At 46.1% G+C, this 21,677-nt stretch overlaps 1 protein-coding gene across 5 annotated transcripts in view; it reads right to left on the bottom strand.

Annotated features, from left to right (window-relative positions):
- LOC132830850 (tyrosine-protein kinase Fyn) overlaps positions 1–21,677 on the bottom strand; it is a 280,910-nt gene that overhangs the window by 56,397 nt on the left and 202,836 nt on the right. For all 5 annotated transcript variants that reach the window (XM_060848760.1, XM_060848734.1, XM_060848769.1 and 2 more), the window contains 2 exons: positions 20,209–20,308; positions 10,119–10,217 (listed from right to left, as the gene is read on the bottom strand). In XM_060848760.1, coding sequence (XP_060704743.1) covers positions 10,119–10,217; positions 20,209–20,308 — 199 coding nt within the window. The remainder of the gene's footprint in view (positions 1–10,118; positions 10,218–20,208; positions 20,309–21,677) is intronic.

Below are 21,677 nucleotides of genomic sequence, written 5' to 3' on the forward strand. Positions count from 1 at the left end.
TGTAGTGACCTGAATGCTTCTTGCTGATCGTGTCCTGGGTGCCTGGGGATTGGCCTAACACCCAATGCAGCTGACCTCACTCAGACAGGAGGCCATCCGGTGTGGTTGTGGTAAACATTGTCATTCCCCAGTGTTGAGTGAGTAGCAACCTCCCTCTGACACAAACTGTCCAGTTTATGATAGAGGACTGAACATTTCCGTTAGTCTTGAAGTCCTTGACCTCCTCTATGTTGAGGACATTAAACAGCTCTCTTCTGCCGATACAAGCGATCTCACTGAGCCCTTCTTCGGTTTGGGTTCTGCCCAGAGTCTGGAAAGCCCAGTGGTACCTTTACTTCTGAGGAAGGGTCATCGGGTCACTGTGCTTTCTCGCCACTGCCAAACCTGCTGAGTTTCTCCAGCTATTTCTGCTTTTGTTGGAATCTTCCACTGGTTGTCTCAGACTGGTTGGTTAACAATGGTTTGTTCCTGGACCAGTTGCTCGCTGGGTAGTTGTGGGTTTCTTCTGATGAGATAGAGAAAGGTGTGCAAACTCAAAGGTGAAGGCTGTTGATTGTGAACAACATACAAAGTTTCAACACATCTTATGGAAATGGCCTACAGTTTTACAACTATAGCATTCCTGCTGGACATTGTCTCTGACTGTAAGATCTTGAGGTCCTACAGCACTGACACTAGCTTTTAGCATCAAGGCTTTGCGTTGTTCTTGATGTGGGCTTCTATAAGACTGTCGGTATGAGGTATTACTGGTTTCCTCCTCACAGAATCCATGAAGCCTTTTAGTTTTTCCTTCAGCTCGACTTGAATAGTTTCCTTCAAAGTTAAGTCTTCCTTGGACTGCAAGGAATCTGATAAAGTTGCATCAAGAATTCCAACAAAAATGCTGTCTCTTTAGAGTTCTGATTTCTGCTTCTATCACCAATCTTATGGAGGTCATTAAATTGTCTGTGATTCTTCTGGAAACTGATCTCTTCTGTTAAATCTGGTTTATTCAAGAGTTTCCTTTATTCCAAAATAAAAGTGATTTAGAAAAAGTTATGGGACAATTTCAGAAGTGTACGATTTTTCTTTCATGTTTTATCTACTAGTAGTATCAGCCTCTATAGTCCCAGTATGGGCTTTAACAGGTAGTTCACTGTCACCATTGTCTTTGCTATGTTTGTGATCTATCTACTGATTGTTGGTAAAGGATAATTCACCACGGAATATCCACAGGGGAGGTATTTCAAGAACAAGACAATTTCTTGCACAATAACAATAGGGACACTTATATTTAGTTGGGTGCAATTACTGCTGTGACCTATGAGAGCTGGTACAAAAGCTCAAGTAGAGTCCCTTGTTCTCAAACACAGACTGAGTGAGACATAGAAGAATGGGTGGAGCAAATGTAAGATGAATATTAACCCTTTCAGATCTCATGCCACACTAAGACATTTTAATTTGCCTCAAGGCATACATGAAACAAAATGACTCGACTGAAGGAATTATTTGGAAAGTTGAAGGGGTTATAACCAGGTGAAAAGGGGGTTAGAGTTCGTGTGAGTCAACAGCAGCTGAATCTAAGGGGCCCAACAATAAGTAATAAAAATAAAATGTAGCACCAGCTGCTGAAGCCCCCTTGCTTCTCTGGGAACTTCTGGGGGCAGGGTCAATACCCTGAGGGATGTCCAGGCCCACAGTTTGCAGAAAGCCATCACCAGGAGACTGGAGTGCACCTATTGCAGGCTGCTTTCACCCAGCCCTGGGCCTGTCAGGCCTCTGCAACAGAGAGAAAACCAGGGAGGAAATGTAACCCCAGCCACATGCCTGAGGTCTGCATTAACAATAGCTTCACACTTAAGATATTGCTGACACACTCTGCCCCTAAAAGTGTGTGTGTGGGAAGTTATTTTGCTTTAGTTGTTCAAAGCCTTTTTTTTGCTTCAATCTGAGATGAATCACCTGGTAACTTGATTAAGTAAGGTGAGCAACCCTGGAAAATAGCAATATAAGTTGAATAAATTATCAGCTACCTGAATTAGCAGGTGAGTTAAGGATGGCAATGGAGTGTGTGTAGATTGATGATGTAGAAGTGTGCAGAGAGAAAGAGATGGAGGTGTGAATAACTCGTCCACAAGATGGCACCATCTATCAAAATGGGGCTTTTTAGAATCTGAAAACATTCCTATCGAATGCTTCGCTACGATATGAGCCCAAAACATGTGTATTTTTGGACAGGCGTCAGAGTTTTCATTTTCTAAAGGCTGTGAGTCATACAAGGAGTCACCAGGGAAAAGGATGTTATGAATTCAGAGGAATGATTTCTGTCCTGTTCAGCTCATATCCATAACAGAAGGAATGCTGACTACTTGTAAAAACAGGCACGACTGCAGCACTCAAACAGAGTCTCGTTCTCAATTCAGGGCGGTGGAGGTGATTTGGGACCCATCTGTTGGAGGATTTTCAATTCCATGTCTTAAAGGGGTGTGGGAGTTGGAGAGGGATTTTCCATCCCGCATCTGGGATTGCGACATATTGTCATCTCTCCCTCTCTGTACAAAGTTTGCTTTGGTAAATGATTTGTATAGGGGTTTCTTCTCCAATTGTGAACCAACCTTGCTATCATGGAAAAACCACAGTGGCCCATCGAGTCCATCCCGACCCTCCATCAGTATCCCACCTCTTACCCAATAACCCTGCAGTTCCCACGGCTAACACACCCAACCTACACATCTCTGGACTATATAAAGCATCTTCCAACTTTCAGATGTTAATTTGTATGCAAATTCTTGCATGTTACTGCTGCATTTTACCTGCTTTTGGCAAATCCAAAATGATTTCTGCCATTCTTTACACATCCACAGAGCACAAGTTAAAGAGTACCCAGATGTTTTGTGTCAATCTTGTCCTGTCTCCGCAGATCAAATCATACCTGGCATCCTGTCAGTCAACAACAGTGAGAAAGATAGAGGGCTAGGTGACTGGGAATCGGGGTTGTCATGGTTACCCCGATTGAATGGGGCTGGTCTGTTTATGTGCAGTCAATATGTTTTACAGAAAGTGAGGCTGCATTTAAAATTTAAACTCCAGGTCACCTCTTGTAATCTTCTGTCCCTCAACTCAGCTTGAGAACTGTGAACAACATAGGGGATGGGTAATGCTGTTTCTGCTGACATCAGCAAAATGCGAACACATCAGAGAGATAAAACCATGCTTCATAGTGATAAATCAGGATCCAATCAAAAGGATGCAGCAACTTAAATGGAATTAATGGTGTTTAGTTCACTCTGGTTTATGGTAACATTTATCACATTCACTGCAGGTGTACAAGGTTAATGGAGGTGGGACTGTCTGCCAATGACCATCATATTTTACAAAGAGAGAGAGAATGAAAGAAAAATTGTGAAGGCAAACCTCATCCTGAGTTTTATTTGTAGGTTGAATTCACTGGTGTTGTTGTGCACATCTCCATCGGTGTGACCACGAAACAAAAATATTCGAATGTTGTCCTGGCCAATCACCATCCAGAAATTTGAGATTATCCAAACCTCTGCTGTCAGTCTCCTATCTGGCATCATATCCTCCTCACTGAACTACACTGGCTCCTGCTCAATCTCACTAATCTTTTTTCCTGAAACCACCCTGAGCTTTGCCCCTCCCTCTGCCGACGATGATTCCCCTTTCCCCCAAACTTCCAATTCCTCTGACTTTGATCTTTTGATCGTCTTCTACCTTCCACCATCTTTTTCCAGAACGCGCATGTACTTTGGTGACATATGCTCCATTCTCTGCACACCTTTCCTGAAATCTTCTGTCTCTCAAGACCTCACCCTTGTCCATGCCCCCTTTAGGGCTCATGTTAAAGAACAGACAACAAAGAACAATACTGTACAGGAACAGGCCTTTCGGCCCTCTAAGCCTGCGCTGATACATTTTGCCCTTCTATACTAAAACCATCTTCACTTACAGGATCCTTATCCCTCTATTCCCTTCCTATTCATGTGTTTGTCCAGGTGCTTGTTGAATGCTGCTATTCTGTCTGCTTCCACCATCTCCTCTGGCAGTGCGTTCCAGCCACTCACCACCCTTTGTGTGAAAACTTGCCTCGCACATCTCTTTTAAACATCCTCCCTCACTCCTTGGACCTGTGTCCCCTAGTAATTAACCCTTGCACCCTGGGGAAACAAAGCCTCATAATCCTCACTCTATCTTTGCCATTCGCAATCTTATAAGCTTCTATCAAACCGCCCCTCAACCTCCTGCATTCCAGTGAAAACAAACCCAGTCTATCCAACGGTTCCTCAAAGCTAAAATCCCCCCTAGCAGGCAACGTCCTGGTAAACCTTTTCTGTATCCTCTCCAAAGCATCCATATCCTTCCGATAGTGTGATGACCAGTCAAACTTCACTGTCTGACCTAATGTTCAACCATTCCTCCTACCAGGGCGTGGCATGTATTTCGTGTACACTTTGAGTAAAACACACTGTGATGTTTTTGCTTGTTAAGTCTCTGTGTAGGTACAGCAGAGTCAGCAAATCTGCCGAAAGTCTCAATGTAACTACTGGCATCTTCTGCAAACAGAAGTGCTCCTTTGAATTTATGGAAAGTTAGGGCCATTGGGGAATTAACAAATGGGAGTCTGCGCAATTCTCACCTTAACCCTATTAGACAGTTTGGAGTAATACTAGTTGCACTGGCAAGTAACTTAAAGCAATAAACACTCAATTGGATCTCCTTGGAGAATTAGACAAGTTGAACGTTTAGAAAAATTAGAAAATTGTAAATGAACAATAGTATAATGGCTGGTTTTGCTCAATATTATTTGTCACATTCAAAATGTTTTTATTTAGTTGGAGAACATTCACAGTGTTATGTTAGTGACTTCAGAGAACTCATGCATTGGATAAAAGCACACAGGATATGAATCTGTTCAGACACAGCCCATCACCCTGGATCACTCCACCTTCAGTCAAGTATGCCCACACACATTCTCTTCAATACTCTTCTGAATCAATCCCTCCCAAAGAGGTATCAAAGCTTTCAATGGTTAGATTTAAAAAGAAATTTCTGAAAGAACACAAAGGACAAAATAAAAACAAAATCAAAAGATAATCACATCATTTAAAAGGAAAGATTCTATCCCTGCTTACACTCCCTTGATCCATGCATTGCTGCTAAAAGAACATCTGCAATGCACAATCTATAAGGGCAAAACCTTCCTCAAAACATTGAGAGGCGACATTGGCAGCAGATTCAACAGACATCCTGAAGCAGCCAGCATCCTAATCTCAGCAGGACTGTGAGTATGTTTTCAGATGCTGCCATGTTTTAACATCCTGATGACACTGATAAACTGGCTGTAGCTCCCAAAGTACTTGTGCCTTGTACCAAAGCTCATCCATTAGCCTCCCTGGAGTTCAGGGGGCAGGTTCCACAAACGTTGCCTTGTCTGAATGCACTGGCGCCTCAGAGCTGGAAATTCCCATGAGCTAAGCTGCAGTGTTAGTTGGAGATTCAGTGTGACAGTAATGTGTAGTCAGCGATGCAGATTGGTTCAATCTTGTTATGAGGCCTTCAAGCCCCTAGTTAGATACGGCTGAACGAGAGACTTTTGGAGCTGAACTAGCTTCAAATTAGGTAAAATTTACAGACTGAAGGCAAAGTGCTAACAGTTGATGTTCACTACTGCATGTTAAATTTTTATGTACATAACATGAGCCAGAGCTGGTTTATTAAAGTGACTGGCTCACTCTCATGTAACAGACATTATGGGGTTGGTAACCACAAGGGCACAGTGTCACACCATTGGTAATTGGGCCTGGTGTTTATATCGCCTCCTGGTGTCCATTTTGCTTCTTCTGCCCTCCATGGATTTCTGAGGGCTGTGGATCTCAGTCTGTATTGGTCAGGAGGTTAGGTACTGACCTGCTCGCTGACCCATCCACTCCCCCTTCTCAGTGAAACCCAGAACTGGACAGCTCAGAGTTGGGTTTGGATCTTAATTAGTTTTTCAACCTCTTCAAAGGATTCTAGCATCTCTGGGGGAGGTGGAGGGAAGGGGGTTATATTACCCTCCTGCCATACACCCTGCTGTGTTTAAAGAAGCTCTTGTTTTGTACGGCTTATTGATGCTGTGTATGGATTGCGGTCAGGGACTTTCCTGACAAATCCCTCTCAAATGTCTAATATCAATACGGGGAGTAAGTCACTCCATTCAATCAAACATCCAAAGCTGTTCCTGTTCCTTCTGCATGCAGAATATGGGGGTCGTTGGCTGGGCCAGCATTTATTGCCTGTCCCTAGTTGCCCCTGAGAAGGCTTTGGTGAGCTATCAACTTGAACCGCTGTAGACCACCAGATATAGGTTGACCCACCATGCCGCAAGGGCGGAAATTCCTGCATTTTGACTCAGCCGCAGTGAAGAAATCTAAATTAACCTCCATTTGCCACTCCTCAGCCCATTGGCTCATCTGACCAAGGTCCCGTTGTAATCTGAGGTAACCTTCTTGGCTGTCCACTACACCTCCAATTTTGGTGTCATCTGCGAACTTACTAACTGTACCTCTAATGCTTGCATCCAAATCATTTACATAAATTATGAAAAGTAGAGGACCCAGCACCGATCCTTGTGGCATTCCACTGGTCACAGGCCTCCAGTCTGAAAAACAACCTTCCACCACCACCCTCTGTCTTCTACCTTTGAGCCAGTTTTGTATCCAAATGGGTAGTTCTCCCTGTATTCCGTGAGATCTAACCTTACTAATCAGTCTCCCATGGGGAACCTTGTCAAATGCCTTACTGAAGTCCATGTAGATCACATCTACCACTCTGCCCTCATCAATCCTCTTTGTTACTTCTTCAAAAAACTCAGTCAAGTTTGTGAGGCATGATTTCCCACACACAAAGCCATGTTGATTATCCCTAATCAGTCCTTGCCTTTCAAAATTCATGTACATCCTGTCCCTCAGGATTCCCTCCAACAACTTGCCCACCATCGAGGTCAGGCTCACTGCTCTATAATTCCCTGGCTTGTCCTTACCACCTTTTTTAAACAGTGACACCACATTAACCAACCTCCAGGCTTCTGGACCTTTATCTGTGACTATTGATGATATAAATATCTCAGCAAGAGGCCCGGCAATCATTCTCTAGCTTCCCACAGAGTTCTATGGTACACGAGATGAGGTCCTGGGGCTTTATCCACTTTTATGCGTTTCAAGACATCCAGCACTTCCTCCTCTGTAACCTGGACATTTTTCAAGATATCACCATCTATTTCCCTACAGTCTATATCTTCCATATCCTTTTCCACAGTAAATACTGATGCAAAATACTCGTTTAGTATCCCCCTCACCTCGTGCAGTTCCACACAAAGGCTGCCTTGCTGATCTTTGGGGCCCTATTCTTTCCCTAGTTATCCTTTTGTCCTCAATGTATTTGTAAAAACCCTTTGGATTCTCCTTGACTCTATTTACCAAAGCTATCTCATGTCCCCTTTTTGCCCTCTTGAGTATACTCCTACTTCCTTTATACTCTTCTCAGGATTCATGCGATCTATCTTGTCTATACTTGACAAATGTTTCTTTCTTTTTCTTAAAGAAACCCTCAATTTCTTTCATCATCTAGTATTCCCTATACTTACCAGCCTTCCCATTCACCCTGACAAGAATATACTCTCTCTGGATTCTTGTTATGTCATTTCTGAAGGCTTCCCATTTTCCAGCTGTCCCTTTACCTGTGAACATCTGCCCCCAATCATTTTTTCAAAGTTCTTGCCTAATCCTGTCAAAATTGGCCTTTCTCCAATTGAGAACTTCAACTTTTAGATCTGGTCTATCCTTTTCCATCACTATTTAAAATCTAATAGAAATATGGTCGCTGGCCCCAAAGTGCTCCTCTACTGACAACTCAATCATGTGCCCTGCCTTATTTTCTAAGAGTCGGTCAAGTTTTGCACCTTCTCTAGGAGGTACATCCACATACTGAATCAGAAAATTGTCTTGTACACTCTTAACAAATTCCTCTCCATCTAAACCCTTAACCCTATGGCGGTCCCAGTCTAGGTTCGGAAAGTTAAAATCCCCGACAATAACCATCCTATTATGGGACTGCAAAGTGGAGCAGAGCTGGGAAAGGATTTCAAAATGAAAACTGGATGAGTTCCCGAGGGGAGTATGTGGGATTGAGACGAACCACATTGTGCATATGTTGGGCTCTTCATACAGCAAAGGGCTGACAGATCGCCTTCTGTACCATGACGTATCTCTGTCCTGTCCCACATAAGGAAGAATGTCAGGGAATCTCTGACCCTGAGGACCTACCTGGGCAGTAATGAATAGGTCATCATGCTCACTTTCACATCACAATAAGGGTCAGTAATGTAAAATATGCTGTACAATGAGGTAATTAATCCAGCTTCATATAGATATGCAGAATTCACATCCAATTATATATGCACTGAACAGTGTCAAACTAAGTCATGCATTAGGTATGATTGGTAAATAAGAGAGAACATTATTTTAAAGCTTTCTTCTCGCTTTCCGAACATTTCCCTGGAGGGCCTTAGAAGAAATACTTTGGCAGTTTATTGCTGTTTCTGTCTTACGTATAGAGCCACTGAGTCATAACAGCAAGAAACAGAGCCTTCAGTCTAACCTGACCATGCCAACCAGCTTTCCAAAACTAAAAATGTTCCCCTTTGCCTGTTCTTTCCTATTCATCAACTTATCCAATTGTCTTTTCTCTGTTATAACTGGACCGACACCTACCACTTCCTCTGGCAGCTTATTCCATACACTCACCACCCTCTGCGTAAAAATGTTGCCCCACAGGTCCCTTTTAAATCTTTCCCCCTGACCTTAAACCTGTGCCCTCTCGTTTTGGACTCTCCCACCCTGGAAAAAAAGATCTTGGCTATTCACCCTATCTGTGCCCCTCATGACTTTAACAATCTCTATAAGGTCACCCATCGAAGAGTGTGGTGCTGGAAAAGCACAGCCGGTCAGGCAACATCCAAGGAGTAGGAGAATCGATGTTTCGGGCATAAGCCCTTCACGATGAACGGCGTATGCCTGAACCGTTGATTCTCCTGCTCCTCGGGTGCTGCCTGACCTGCTGTGCTTTTCCAGCTGCACACTTCTCATCTCTGATCTCCAGCATCTGCACTCCTCACTTTCTCCTCCTATAAGGTCACCCCTCAGCCTCCCATGCTCCAGGTAATCAAAACCTGGAGGTTGTCCTGAGGGTCTAAAATGGACTGATCTTTATGAATCTTGCTCCAAATGACAAAACAGCCGGAATGAGTCTGCACCTGTGGAGAGACTGCCATTATTTTTAACAAAGTAGGAGGTAAGACGTAGCTTCTCCTTTTTAAATCCCAAAGAAGCTTCTAGCATTGCGTGGTGATGTCACAGATACCATCAGTTAGGTTTTATGAAGTTTCAGTCAAAGAAATAACAAGAATAGTATTGCTAACCATTGACAATATCCCTTGAACAGGCCTGCGTTCTTTTACACAAGGCATTCACATCAGTGTCAGTGTGGGCTGAATGGCCTGCGCCTTTCCCCACCTCCAACAATTTACTGACTAAGAAATGTGAGGTCCAGCAATCCCAACTCCTTTCTAAAAAATTTTAGTGGGCGGCACGGTGGCACAGTGGTTAGCACTGCTGCCTCACAGCGCCTGTAGACCCGGGTTCAATTCCCGACTCAGGTGACTGACTGTGTGGAGTTTGCACGTTCTCCCCGTGTCTGCGTGGGTTTCCTCCGGGTGCTCCGGTTTCCTCCCACAGTCCAAAGATGTGCGGGTCAGGTGAATTGGCCATGCTAAATTGCCCGTAGTGTTAGGTAAGGGGTAATATGTAGGGGTATGGGTGGGTTGCGCTTCGGCGGGTCGGTGTGGACTTGTTGGGGCGAAGGGCCTGTTTCCACACTGTAAGTCTAATCTAATCTAAAACCCCATCGAAACATAGCAAACAGGAGCGGGAGTCTCTTCATAAATCAATCCCGCCTTCCCGGGAATTGGTTTGCCCTGCAGATGTCTCTGCCCTTATTGGTCACACGGTATCCTGGGGATTAATCGTTGCTCCCGGAGAACATTAATTAACCAATCGTTGAGATGCAAATCATTTCATACTTACTCCTCTGCCTGGATGGAGTCAACTGGAGCCACGTAATTGCTGGGAATGTAGCCAGTACCTCCTGACTGTAAGGATCGGGCCTCCCACCAGTCTCCCTCTCTGTAAAAAGACACAAGTTTCACAACATCAGATGGTCCCTTTCAAACGCATGAAGAAGTCAACAAAGCGATCATTGATCGCAACGACAGAACTTCTGACAGTTCTCTCTTTGAGCACAGCACGAATTGAGGAAAATGAAACCGTGCCGTGTATCTATCAGTCTTGGGCATCAAATCTAGGCTCGCCGTGACGAGACGCTGCCTTCGAAAGTCCGTGTTCAGCCGAGATTGAGGTTCTCAAAGGCAGAGGTAGCTGGACAGAGGAGATAGAGAGAGGTTGTTCCCTGCTCGGAAAAGGACTGGGAGCTGGACGGCGCAGATTAAAGTGACTTTCAAAAGAAAAAAAAGTGCGAGGTAACACAAAAAAAACTGTTTCACACAGCGAGTAGTTAGGGTCTGAAATGCACAGCCAAGAAATAGAGTGGATCAATCGAGGCATTCAGGAAGGCATGGATGGTTATTTAAATAGAAACAATTTGCAGGGATGGGGGAGAAAGGTAGGAGGTTGGCACCAAGTCATGAATAGTGTTTATTGTCACATTTTCTCAATGGGTACAGTGAAAAGTTTATACTTCACCAATTACAGTGCCAACTTAGATATATAAGTAGCTAAGCACAGTTTCTTTAGTTACAAGATTTAGCAATACAGAAATAAAATGTCCAACATTAGAGTAAACAGTTCAGTACAGCAGGCCAGGGTCGCACTTAGCCTCGAGTCTGCACAGGGCCTAGGATCCACACCACACTGGTGACACGTCACACTGGGTGGAGACCGCTGTGCCAGGCTGGGAGCTCCCTATGGGAGGGGGCCGCTGTGCCAAGCTGGGAGGTTCCTATGGGAGGGGGCTGCTATGCCAGACTGGAAGGTTCCGATGGGAGGGGGCCGCTGTGCCAGGCTGGAAGGTTCCTAAGGGAGGGGGTTGCTGTGTCAGGTTGGGAAGTCCCTATGGGAGGGGGCCGCTGTGCCCGGCCGGGAGATCCCTATGGGAGGGGGCCGCTGTGCCAGGCTGGGAGGTCCCTATGGGAGGGGGCCGCTGTGCCAGGCCGGGAGGTCCCTATGGGAGGGGGCCGCTGTGCCAGGCCGGGAGGTCCCTATGGGAGGGGGCCGCTGTGCCCGGCCGGGAGATCCCTATGGGAGGGGCTGCTGTGTCAGGCTGGGAGGTTCCTATGGGAGGGGGCCGCTGTGTCAGGCTGGGAGATCCCTATGGGAGGGGGCCGCTGTGCCCGGCCGGGAGGTTCCTATAGGAGGAGGCCAACATGGGGAGCCCGTTGCAGGAGCTGCTCATTTGAGAGCTGATACAAACATGACAGATGGAATAGCCTCCTCCTGTGCTGTTACTTGTGTGATTCTGTGACTACCGGTGATCTACCACACTGTCACAACGTTCTGGAGCTTTTACTGTAGAAACCTGTGGCAAGCTGCTGACTCAGTGAACAGCATGATGAGCTGTTCCAGAATCACTCACACAGGAGAGGGGATGTGTGTGATGGATCGCAGAATTTTGAAAAATAGAGAAGGAGACCAAAAAAACCTTATAAACAATGCTTTTCACGATGGACCTGCCAGAATGTTCTCAGAATGAACTGAAGTGGGTGGAGAAGACATTCTGAACAGCAACACTTTGATCGTGTGGGTGGAAAAAGAGCCTGGTAAATACATGGCAACCTGCATTTATATACAGCATCCACTTGAGGACATGTAATGGGGGAATGTGGTACCCGATTTAAACACGGCCAGAACAGCGAGACTAAAATAACATAGTAACACTGTCTGATTCTCTGGTTTATTTGAGGAACAGCCAATTAAAGTAACCCATGCTGTTTTATTTAGACCAGTTCATTACCAGCACTGGGCTTCCTAAGACAGCAGGGATATGGATCAAACGGATTGCATTTTAATCCTTTGTCTACCTGCAAAAACAAATATCATAATGATAGTTATCCGACATGGGAACATTTTACTGCTCCCACTCCAAACTGGAGTTATCCACACATCCACAGAAATAAATTGTAAATTGCACTTCTCCATCAGGTTAGTTGCAGTATGAATATTAAAACACGATCACATTCCCATTTTTCAGCTGAGCTTATTCCCAACTTAACTAAAATATTTCCCCTCCTTTTAAGCAGCCCATTCAATTTATTCCTCCATCAAATTGCTCTTGCTTGTTTGCTTTATGCGCCTTTAATCTCATCTATTTCTCCCTTCAATATTATTCAACTGAGATCAAAGTCCTCTTCGCGATTTAAACATTTAATGATTGATCTGCTGAATTGATTCACATCTGGCCCATTGCTGCAGAAAAGCTCCCAGCTCTGCCGTTGCTGGACAGTATTTTCAGCCATGCCTTGTGCCTCAATCATTTATGATCAGATGGCTCGCAATAGAGAGCAAAGTGACAGTGAGAACAAGGGGAGAGCATGAGGGCACAGCATGGACAAGGGGAGAGGAGGAGGGGAGACAGCGAGGGGACTGCAACATACATGAGGCTACGCGAGGTCAGAGAAATAAGAGAGAGCAGAAGCACAAGAGGGATGGGAGAAAGTGGGTGTATGTGTGCGTGCGTGTTCTATCTCTGTTCTGTGAGAGAAAGAGGGTGTGTGAGAGAGAAAGAGAGTGGGTGTGTATACATCTGTGAGTGTGTGTGTCTGTGTGTGTCTGTGTGTGTGTGTGAGAGAGAGAGACAGAGACTGTGTGTGTATGTGTGAGAAAGAGATAGAATTATAGAGTGTAAGTGTGTGAGTGCATGAAAACATGTGTGAGTGAGAGTTAGAGAGAGTGTGTGTGAGAGTGTGAGTGAGAGATAGAATGATAGAGTGTGTGTGTGTGCGCGCGCGCGTGAAAACGTGCGTGAGTGTAAGCATGAGTACGTGCAAGTGAACGTGTGCGCATGTGTGAGCACGTGCGTGTGCATGAGCATGGCGTGTGGGGTTCTTATTAAGCTCTCAGCCACATGCACAGGAGCCTGAACTGGCCTTGGTGTGACCGGGGGAGAGTGTGCAGTGGTACACAGCCTGGGGTAACTGGCCTTGGTGTGACCGGGGAGAGTGTGCAGTGGTACACAGCCTGGGGTAACTGGCCTTGGTGTGCCCGGGGGACAGTGTGCAGTGGTACACAGCCTGGGATAACTGGCCTTGGTGTGAGGTGGGAGCAGTGTGGAGTGGTACACAGCCTGGGGTAACTGGCCTTGGTGTGAGGTGGGAGCAGTGTGCAGTGGTACACAGCCTGGGGTAACTGGCCTTGGTGTGAGCTGGGAGCACTGTGCAGTGGTACACAGCCTGCGGTAGCTGGCCTTGGTGTGAGCTGGGGACAGTGTGCAGTGGTACACAGCCTGGGGTAACTGGCCTTGGTGTGAGCTGGGAGGACTGTGCAGTGGTACACAGCCTGGGGTAACTGGCCTTGGTGTGAGTTGGGGGCAGTGTGCAGTGGTACACAGCCTGGGGTAACTGGCCTTGGTGTGAGTTGGAGGCAGTGTGCAGTGGTACACAGCCTGGGGTAACTGGCCTTGGTGTGAGCTGGGAGGACTGTGCAGTGGTACACAGCCTCGGGTAACTGACCTTGGTGTGAGCTGGGGGCAGTGTGCAGTGGTACACAGCCTGGGGTAACTGGCCTTGGTGTGAGTTGGGGGCAGTGTGCAGTGGTACATAGCCTGGGGTAACTGGCCTTGGTGTGAGCTGGGAGGACTGTGCAGTGGTACACAGCCTCGGGTAACTGACCTTGGTGTGAGCTGGGGGCAGTGTGCAGTGGTACACAGCCTGGGGTAACTGGCCTTGGTGTGAGCTGGGAGGACTGTGCAGTGGTACACAGCCTCGGGTAACTGACCTTGGTGTGAGCTGGGGGCAGTGTGCAGTAGTACACAGCCTGGGGTAACTAGCCTTGGTGTGAGCTGGGGACAGTGTGCAGTGGTACACAGCCTCGGGTAACTGGCCTTGGTGTGACCGGGGGAGAATGTGTAGTGGTACACAGCTTGGGGTAGCTGGCCTTGGTGTGAGCTGGGGGCACTGTGCAGTGGTACACAGCTTGGGGTAGCTGGCCTTGGTGTGAGCTGGGGGCACTGTGCAGTGGTACACAGCCTGGGGTAACTGGCCTTGGTGTGAGCTGGGGGCACTGTGCAGTGGTACACAGCCTGGGGTAACTGGCCTTGGTGTGAGCTGGGAGGACTGTACAGTAGTACACAGCCTGGGGTAACTGGCTGGACGGCTCTGCGCATGGGTAGGCAGGCTGTCCCAAGCCACACCCATTCATCCCGATGTCTATCTCAGTGAAAAGTTCTGCTTCTTTCAAAGCATCATTAACAGACTCCTTCCAAGCAGTACAAGGGGGTTACTGAATACTTTGATTCTGACTGGGAAGGTTGTGATTTGAAAAGCTGTCAGCTCCCACTAAATGTTCACAAACAAGGTCTACATCAATTCATGTCTGAAACATTTGACATAATTGCAACATTTTTAGGTGACTGAAATTGAAGGAGGTCTGCTGCCATACTCTCTGTCTCTGCTGTGCGATGTGACTCAGCATCTGACATCAAAGAGATGCACAGAATAGAAAGGGATTATGTTCAATGCTTGCTCTGAGCTCCATAAATCCCATCCAGGAATCAGGCTTCAGTACTGGTGGAGCTACAAACCTCTCAGCCTGCAGCTTTAAAATACTTCATTCATGAGACATGGGAGTCACTGGCTGTCCCTAGTTACCCTTGAGAAGGTGGTGGTGATTCTAGATTAGAGTTGTGCAGGAAAAGCACAGCAGTTCAGGCAGCAGCCGAGGAGCAGGAAAATCGACGTTTTGGGCTAAAGCTCGCCATCAGGAATAGAGGCAGAGTGTGAGCTTGCCTTGTTGAGTCACTGCAGACCATTTGGTGACGGTAGACCCATGATGTGAAGTGAAGGAACAATGATATATTTCCAAGGCAGGATGGTGAATGGCTCGGAAGGTAACTTGTAGGTGCTGGTGTTTCCACGCATCTGTTACTCATCTTTCTAGTTGGAGTGTTGGTGGGTTTAGAAGGCAGTGGGTAAGGAGCCTCGGTGAATTTCTGCAGTGCAACTCATAGATAGTCCACACTACTGCTCCTGCTGGTGATGGAGGAGGTAGTGGGGTGGTGCCAATCAAGTGGGCTGGTTTTTCCTGGATGGTGCCACCCTTCCTTACTGTGTGTTTGGAGCTGCATCTATCCAGGGAAATGGGGAGTATTCCATCACACTCCTGACTTGGGTCTTGTAGATGGTAGACAGGCTTTGGGGAGTGCTGCAGAGATAGGATCGTGGTGCAGAGAGGAAGGTAGTAGGAAGTGTCAGAGAGTTGACATTTGAACTCTGCTGGAGTGGAGGTTGGTGTGCAGTCGCTATACTCCTTTGACAGCTGGTTTTAAGACAAGGGTTTGGATTGGCTGAGAGATCAGAGGGCTGGAAGGTGAGTGGATTGTACATTTGAATGAATGCAGGGAACAGGGAAACTGAGACAGTACAGGTGATGCTAACATTTCTCAATGGAACAATCTGGATAGAGTAAGATGCCAGAGGGAGGGGAGATGGAGAGAAAGGCTCAAGGAATTGGATAAAAATCTCACAGTAAAGGAGAAAGATGCCTGGACCCTGTTCGTGGAGCTTGAGGTGACAAAAGGGTCATGGTCAGACCAAACTCGAATTCATGGCAGGATGGTGGGTTTGGAGATGAGACCTTTGCCAAGGACAGATCGTTTGAGGTTAGAGAGCAAAGGTCAGAGTTCCCCAAATACATAGCAAAGAGTGAACTTGGAAAGAGGGCTGGAGTCAGACAGAGGGAACGGGAAGCCTGATCCAGACAGATATTTTTACCCACGCGTTATTCATGATTGTGACCTTTTACACTGAAAGGAGGGAAAACAGTATTTTTCTTCTTTAAGGTGCTGCTTGGCTCTTTGGTGTCCTGTAGTTTTTGAACGGAGGGAAGGGTTTGGACAGGTCTGCTTTCTCAGCTATGACCCACCGGGGGGAACGCCATCCAACAGGTCTTTTAGTTTTTGAAGGGCAGTGGGGAGAAGGGGGCTGGTGAAAACAGCTTTTGTCTCAGTGTGGGCACAGAGGGAACTGTTAAAGCCACCAGTGCTAAACTGGGTCTGAACTCTGTCAGTAAAGGCAGGGCTGGCAGAGGCAGACTGCTCGTCCCACAGAGACCCGTCCTGTAGATTAATAAAACACACAGTCTGTGTTTAGTGTATTGCTTTGGATAACCATGTAAATCTCAGTGTCACACTGACTGCATAGCACAAAGGCAACTGGGAATGACATCAACAGGGAGGGGAGAAGCTGCTCCCAGCAGCTGCTTCACACAGGAGGGAGGTTCTGTCTTCACTGGCAACATTCGGTTGTAGTTAGTTCCCAGTGATCCTGGGAATAATTCCTTCTGACCTGGTTTGATATTTGGATCAATTCTCAAATTCTAAATCACCAGGACGAGTGTCAGCCCTTTACGATAGCTTCACGTTTGCCATTCACTGTCAAGGACCAATAACCACAAGTGAATTTGAAAATATTCCTCATTATTAACTGTATCATATGTTTCTGCAAAAAAAAACAGCATGGGTAATGAAAGTCACTTTTCCATAAGCAGCAATGTCATTGTGGGGGGAGTGGGGGTCATTTCCTATCCTGTAATTTTGAAGTTAAAAATGTAATTTTCAACCTATTCTCTCCATCTGGTCTTCCATTTTGAACCCTCCTCATTACCCTCTCCTGGTCCCCTCACTCCCGGCCTCGCGCATTCGCTCTGGCTCATTCCCTCCAGCTCGCCATCCTTCTCCAAGCTCCTCTCTCCCCAGTCCTCGCTCCCAGCGACAGGGAGGGAGGGAGAGGATCGGGGGGGGGGGGGGGGGGGGGGGGGGGGGGGGGGCGGGGTGCAGACGGAGCGCGTGCAATCACAATTCACTCCTTGACACCTGCACTAAAACAAAAAAAAAATGGAGGGTACGCTATTCAGTTGATGACGCTACAAACGTGCCAAAAAGGGTGTACCTCAAATGGGGGCTACCTGTTTAACCCATGCAGGCTGTCCAATAAAACCTGCACTTACCATCTAATGCACTTGGTTCTGTCCTCAAATCGCTTTGTTTATCTTAAGACTACAAGACACAGGCAGAAGTCGGCCATTTCGCCCATCAAGTCTGCTCCATCATTCATAGCTGATGTGATAACCCCCCAATTCCACTTTCCTGCCTTTCCCCCAAAACCCTCAATTCCCTTACTGATCAGAAATCTGTCCAGCTCAGTCTTGAACGCACTCAGCTTCAACAGCTCTCGATAGTAAAGAATTCCACTGATTCACCACCCTTTGAGAGAAAAAATTCCTCTTCATATCTGTATTAACTGGGCAAGTCCTTCTTTTGCCTGAGATCCCTTCTCTCGTGTACTCTGGGATGCTGGCTGACTGTGGCTATAATCACTTGCTTCTCCAGAGCTCACAGCCCTCTGAGTAAAAATCCAGACAAATGTGAGGTGATGCATTTTGGAAGGTCAAGTACAGGTGGAATTTATGCAGTGAATGTCAGAACCCTTAGGAGTTTTGTTATGCAGAGGGATCTGGGTGTGCAGGTCCACAGATCACTGAAAGTGCCAGCGTAGGTGGATAATGCAGTAAAAACGTTCTATGGAGTGCTTGCCTTCACTGGAAGGGGCACTGAGTACAAGGACAGTCAAGTTATGCTGTAGCTTTATAGAACTTTAGTTAGGCCTCACTAGGAATATTGCGTACAGTTCTGGTCACCACACTACCAGAAGGATGTGGGTGCTTTGGAGATGGTACAGAAAAGATTTACCAGGATTTAGCCTGGTCTGGGGCATTTTAGCTATGAAGAAAAGTTGGAAAGACCAGATTGCAGGAAATTGAAGGATCACTTGACAGAGGTTTATAAAATTGTGAATGGCATGAATAGAGTGAAAAGTACAAGGCTTTTTCCCAGGGTGGTGGGGTCAATTACCATGGGACACAGGTTCAAGATGCGGGGGCGAGGAAGTTTAAAAGAGATGAGCGAGGTAAATTTTTCACACAATAGGGTGGTGAGTGCCTGGAACTCGTTGGCAGAGGAGCTGGCAGAAGCAGACACTTGGATGAATAGGAAGGGAATAGAGGGATAGGGATCCTGCGAGTGAAGGCAGTTTTAGTACAAAAGAGCAAAATGTGTCAGCACAGGCATGGAAGGCTGAAGGGCCTGTTCCTGTGCTGTATTGTTCTTTGTTCTGTTTCTCTTTCCTCTAAACCTCCTGCATTTAATCAGATATTAACATCCGCTCGTCTTAGACTTCAATCACTGCAAACAATCTGCTTCTGTCTACTTGGGCCAACTTCAGACATGATATCAAGTTAGCCATCATCTCTTCTGCTGTATTGAAAACAGCCCTGAATTTTCCAAATAGTTCTTGTGTTCCTGTTTCCTTACACCAGACAGTATTATAATGGATTTATTCTGTGCCCTCTCTAATGCCTTAACATCCTTCACATCATGTGGAACCTAAAAAGTGGTCCAAGTGTGGTCTTACTTTAAGGTGTTATACAGATTTATTAAAACATCTCAGTTAATGCACTGTCTGCTGTGGAAGTACCTAATGCTCTTGTTTCTTGTTAAGTGGATGGGATATATTGTAGCCGGTGAAGAAAAGCAGCTCACTCATCCACAGGAACAAGTTTCATGATTTCTCTTATAAAGAAAAATAAGTTGCTGTTCAATATTGAGTGCTCGATGAAAGGATATACAGCTTGAGAACGCAGAGAAAAATGAGCTACAGAAGATGGATTTGCATACTAAGGCTGAGAAAACAGCCCATTGTGCCCATACCAGCTCTATCAAAGAGCTGTACAATTAAACCCTCTTTCCTCATAAGCCAGATTTCCCTTCCCCATTTCCAGGATTACATCCTATTATCTTCCAAACGGTGAGGCAGTATCTGTTGATAAATACACATATCTGGGGCACGAACCTTTCTTCAGGGTGAGTGGTCGGCTGTTGAATACACAGATGTTGGTTATCCAGCTGATGGTTTCCAGAATTTTCCGTTCTGCTTTTGGATCATCAGCATCTGCAATATTCGGCTATTCGGTCATGGAAAGGATCAAACTTGTCTCAGCCCCTTGAACATGTTTTAGCTTAATAATGTGTTGCTGGAAAAGCCCAGCAGGTCAAGCAGCTTCAAAGGAGCAGGAGAATCAATTTTTTGGGCATAAGCCCTTCTTCAGAATTCCTGAAGAAGGGCTTATGCCTGAAATGTCAATTCTCCTGCTCCTTTGATGCTGCCTGACCTGCTGTGCTTTTCCAGCAACACATTTTTAAGCTCTGATCTCCAGCATCTGCAGTCCTCACTTTCTCCCTTGAACATGTTGTTTGTTTACGACTGCAGTATCCTCCTGTAATCTCAAACTCTGCCGTCCTGAATGTGGTCATACAGCTGCATTGGGGAGGACTGGTAAAACTACAGGGGGGGTGGCATTCACGGCTATGATGCACAGTAACACATTGAATCCACAACTTAAAACCAGGCCCTTCAGCCCAACTCGTCAATGCATGCCTGAATATTTCACATAGACCTCTTGCCACTCTAATAATTCCCTGAACCTTCCTGCCACCCCAGCCCTCTACTCCCTGCTCCCTTAACTTTGTGTCAAGACTTCCCTTTAAATGTGTCAGCTTCCAAGTGGCAGAGTGCTCCACATATAAATTCCTTTACTCCACAAGTCAGATTAAACAGCCGTTACCATGGTGACAGCTGGCATTAATGATTCCTTTTAATGCTTTACTTTAAAAAAAATACAATACACCAAATGCAAGCCAACCAATGAGACAACTGGCTTGCTGACTGATGGGTAATAGTGCTCTCGGCGGTAATAGATGAGGATCACACAAAGTCACTTGTGGTGTTCATCTAAACTCTACAGAGGACTCAACATTGGATATAAAGAGGTAACATTTCTCAAAAGCAATGGTCTTTATCATATTGGCCTTTTTCTCTTTCTCGGTACTTACGTGTTATTAAGAATTTGGAACTTTTCGCCCTTCCTGAAGCTGAGATCATCGTCCGTTCTGGCTTCATAGTCATACAGGGCCACAAACAAGGTTACCCCAACTGGAGACAGGAAACAAAAGGGACACCCATTAGCATCAGGATCATGGCTCACAGGACTCCCAAAACATCACAGCTTCTTCTGCAGTGCTCAGCATCTCCTTACGCAGGCCGGTTAGCCCAGCTGGGAGCGGGCAGTTAGTTACCTCATCTGGCTGGATGGCTGCCTGATACTGCAGAGTGACACCAACAGCACAGGTTCAGTTCCACCATCGGCTGAGTTTAACCATGAAAGTCCAACCTTCCCAGCCTTACCCTTCACCCGAGGTGTGGTGACCCCCAGGGTGAACTCACCACCAGTTGTCTCTCCCTCGTGTGAGAGAGCAGCCTATAGTCTTGAAAACTTTTACCCAGGGCCAGGCCATCACGGAGTCTGATAATGAAGCTGTCAATAGAGCACTGTGTTGTGACAGAAATGTTCACGGGGTAATGTCCTGCAGAGGCATTTACACCCATCTCTCCCTCAACCTCTGCCATCTTCCTCCATCACATACCCAGGGAGATCATTTAAGCAGCTTTTAGGTGTTTTACTGAGTGCAGTACACCTCTAGGCCAGGCGAAAGACAAATTCGACTGACACCCAGGATTTCATTGGATCCTGCAGACAGTTTTGCAAATTTATCTTTGATTTTTGTGTTGCAAGATGAGCTTCCGCTTTCTCTTTCCTAACATTGAAAGAACAATGAACCACAAGTGCACATCGTGATCTCCTTGACTGAGCAGGGTAGGAGGCGCAGACAGCGGGAGAACTCTGCAGCTTGCTCCAGCCGATACCAGGCTGAGATTAACATAAGGATTCCACGTTATTCTATCGGCCAAGTTTTTGCTCTTTTGCTTAACCTTGTTAAAAGCCTCTTTTATCCCACTCTGTCTTCTATTAATTAGCCAATTCTCTATCTCTACTAATAACCTACCTCCAACGTCATGGGCTCTTATCCTGCTAAGTAGTTAAAGTGCAGTACCTTATTGAATGCCTTCTTAAAAATTCAAACATATTACATTCATTGCTTCCTCCTGTTCCTGACCTCCTCAAAAGAATTCAAATACATTTATCAGGCACGATTTCCCCTTCATGCAATCACACTGACTCTGCTTGATCATATTATGTATTTTTAAATGCTCTGCTATTACATCCTTTACAACAGATTTGAATATTTTCCCAATGACAAATGTTAAAATAACTAGCCTATAGTTACTTGTGTTTTTTTGCTTCTCCCCCTTTTCAAATAAAGATGTCACGTTGCCAGTTTACCAATCCAATGGGACTTTTCCAGAATTGAAGAATTCCTGGAAGATTACCACCACAGAATCCACCAGCTTTGTAACAACCTCCTTTAATATCCCCGGACGCATCCCATCAGCTCCAGGGGAC

Source organism: Hemiscyllium ocellatum, chromosome 3, assembly GCF_020745735.1.
Source record: "Hemiscyllium ocellatum isolate sHemOce1 chromosome 3, sHemOce1.pat.X.cur, whole genome shotgun sequence".
In the NCBI taxonomy this organism is placed as follows: domain Eukaryota; kingdom Metazoa; phylum Chordata; class Chondrichthyes; order Orectolobiformes; family Hemiscylliidae; genus Hemiscyllium; species Hemiscyllium ocellatum.